At 35.6% G+C, this 1,883-nt stretch overlaps 1 protein-coding gene across 1 annotated transcript in view; it reads left to right on the top strand.

Moving 5' to 3' along the window:
• Window positions 1-904: 904 nt before the first annotated feature.
• Window positions 905-1,883, top strand: part of LOC107715524 (immunoglobulin superfamily DCC subclass member 3) — a 22,745-nt gene continuing 21,766 nt past the window's right edge. Inside the window, exon 1 of the mRNA XM_016521679.1 lies at window positions 905-950. Within this exon, the coding sequence (XP_016377165.1) occupies window positions 905-950 (46 nt within the window). The remainder of the gene's footprint in view (window positions 951-1,883) is intronic.

Raw genomic sequence — 1,883 nt, 5'->3', positions numbered from 1 at the left:
TGAAGAACCTTTTTTTTTAGAGTGTATAGTTCATTTATGTAAGTGAGAATAGCAAAAAATAAAGTGAACTGTGACATATTATACCCCCAAAAAATTCTTCATACAGTGGACTACCAGTAAAATTTGGGATCAAAAAACATTCAGACACTTTGACCTGACCATGTTTTGCTTAAGTGTTTTTTCTTTAATTGCTAATGCAACCTTTTTACACCACAGACTGAACAAAATTAAGCACTGCTTGGTAATTGGTTGAGCTCAATTAGTATTATCTAATTGTGTACTTAAATGTAACAGCTGAATAATTTTTGGTTGATTGTAATCCGTTACATACCTTTCTATCAAAGTAATCTGACATTATCAAGAAGATTTTTTTTCTGACACAGTTTAACTCAGAGTTCTTGTCATATTTTATTACCACTTTCTAAACTATAGCTAGTAAACTGTTATATACAGTAATGTGAGAAATGTTGAAGGTGCCTGAATATATATATATGAAGCAGACATTATGATTTATTTAGTGGTTTCCACTTCTTATTATAAAAGGAAACATTGAAAATTAGCCTGTTTAATAAAAAAAAACCTGAAAGATGAAGAAACACCCATTTACAACAGGAAATATCATGGTATTAGCATCTGATCTGTAGTACTGTGCCGGACACCGGTACCTCTGTGTAAGGGGCGTGTTCTTGTCTCCAGCTGCTCTCTGATTGGCTGGTGACGCGTGGCCCCGCCCAGCTGGAGTCTGAGAGCATCAACAGAGCTGCTGATTCTCACACGCGCTCAGTGACTCTGAGAGGAATAACGTGAGGAATATCTGGATGAGGAATAAAGCAGCACTGAGGAATATTCACGTTTGATTTGATCCGTCATGAGTTTATAAAACATCATCTGAACACCAGGAATCATGGAGAGACTCTCAGCACTGCTGCTGCTGCTCATCACAGTCTCAGGTGAGTCTCAGCTTTTACTCTTTCTCTCCTCAGAACTCCTTCATCTGTCAGCAGCCATGCTTTGTTTGTTTGTTTGTTTGTTTGTTTGATTTTGGTTTATTGATGTTTTGGGAAATATCAGTATAATAGTTTAGAACTAATAACACTGTTCATTTCATTGATTCAGTCAATGATAATGTAAATATTGCTGCTCATATGCAAATAAGTCATGCGTTATTAACAGAGTTATTCATTAAGTCTTTAATGAGTTCAATTAGCAGTCATTAGTTCATCTGATCTCTGTGTAGATTAATTTGCTTCATTCTCACTTAGGAGAGAAATTTATATCGAATTGATGTTAGATTGATAATTTATTGTTAACTTTATACTTATATATATATATATATATTAGTGCTGCAGCTAACAATGAATTTGATAAATATTCTGTTGATTAGTTGTTTGATTAATCAGATATAAAAGCATTTTATTGAATGTGTGTTGCCTGTTGTTCTCCTTTAAAATATTGAGTCATATGTATATCCAGAACAATCAATAATTACTTCCATTGTTGATTATTTTCCTTTATTGCTTTTCATTGATTAGTTGGTGCACCACCGATTTATATGTAATTTCTTTATTATTTCAATTAGAAAATACAAATAGTGTGTTTGAATCCAGAATGATTCTCTATTGGCTGAATGATTCAGAGTCGCTGCAGGAGCTTCTGCTGAAGTTCATGTTCATGAGAGTGAGAGTGAGACAGACAGACCTGAGGCAGACATTGACCCTGACCTTTGACCTGACCCTCATTTTCATATGACTGGGCCTTTAGGGTCGGGGTCAGACTGGGTGGGGGTTTGATTGAGATCTCATTATAAGGGCCTGTAATTCTGCGTGGCAGCTGCTGAACACACACACTCACACTCACACACACACACACACACACACACACAC

The sequence above is a fragment of the Sinocyclocheilus rhinocerous genome, unplaced genomic scaffold, assembly GCF_001515625.1.
Source record: "Sinocyclocheilus rhinocerous isolate Xijiao unplaced genomic scaffold, SAMN03320098_v1.1 scaffold1772, whole genome shotgun sequence".
NCBI lineage: Eukaryota > Metazoa > Chordata > Actinopteri > Cypriniformes > Cyprinidae > Sinocyclocheilus > Sinocyclocheilus rhinocerous.
The sequence above is the reverse complement of the archived record's forward strand: the minus strand, read 5'-3'. Positions and strand labels throughout refer to the sequence as shown.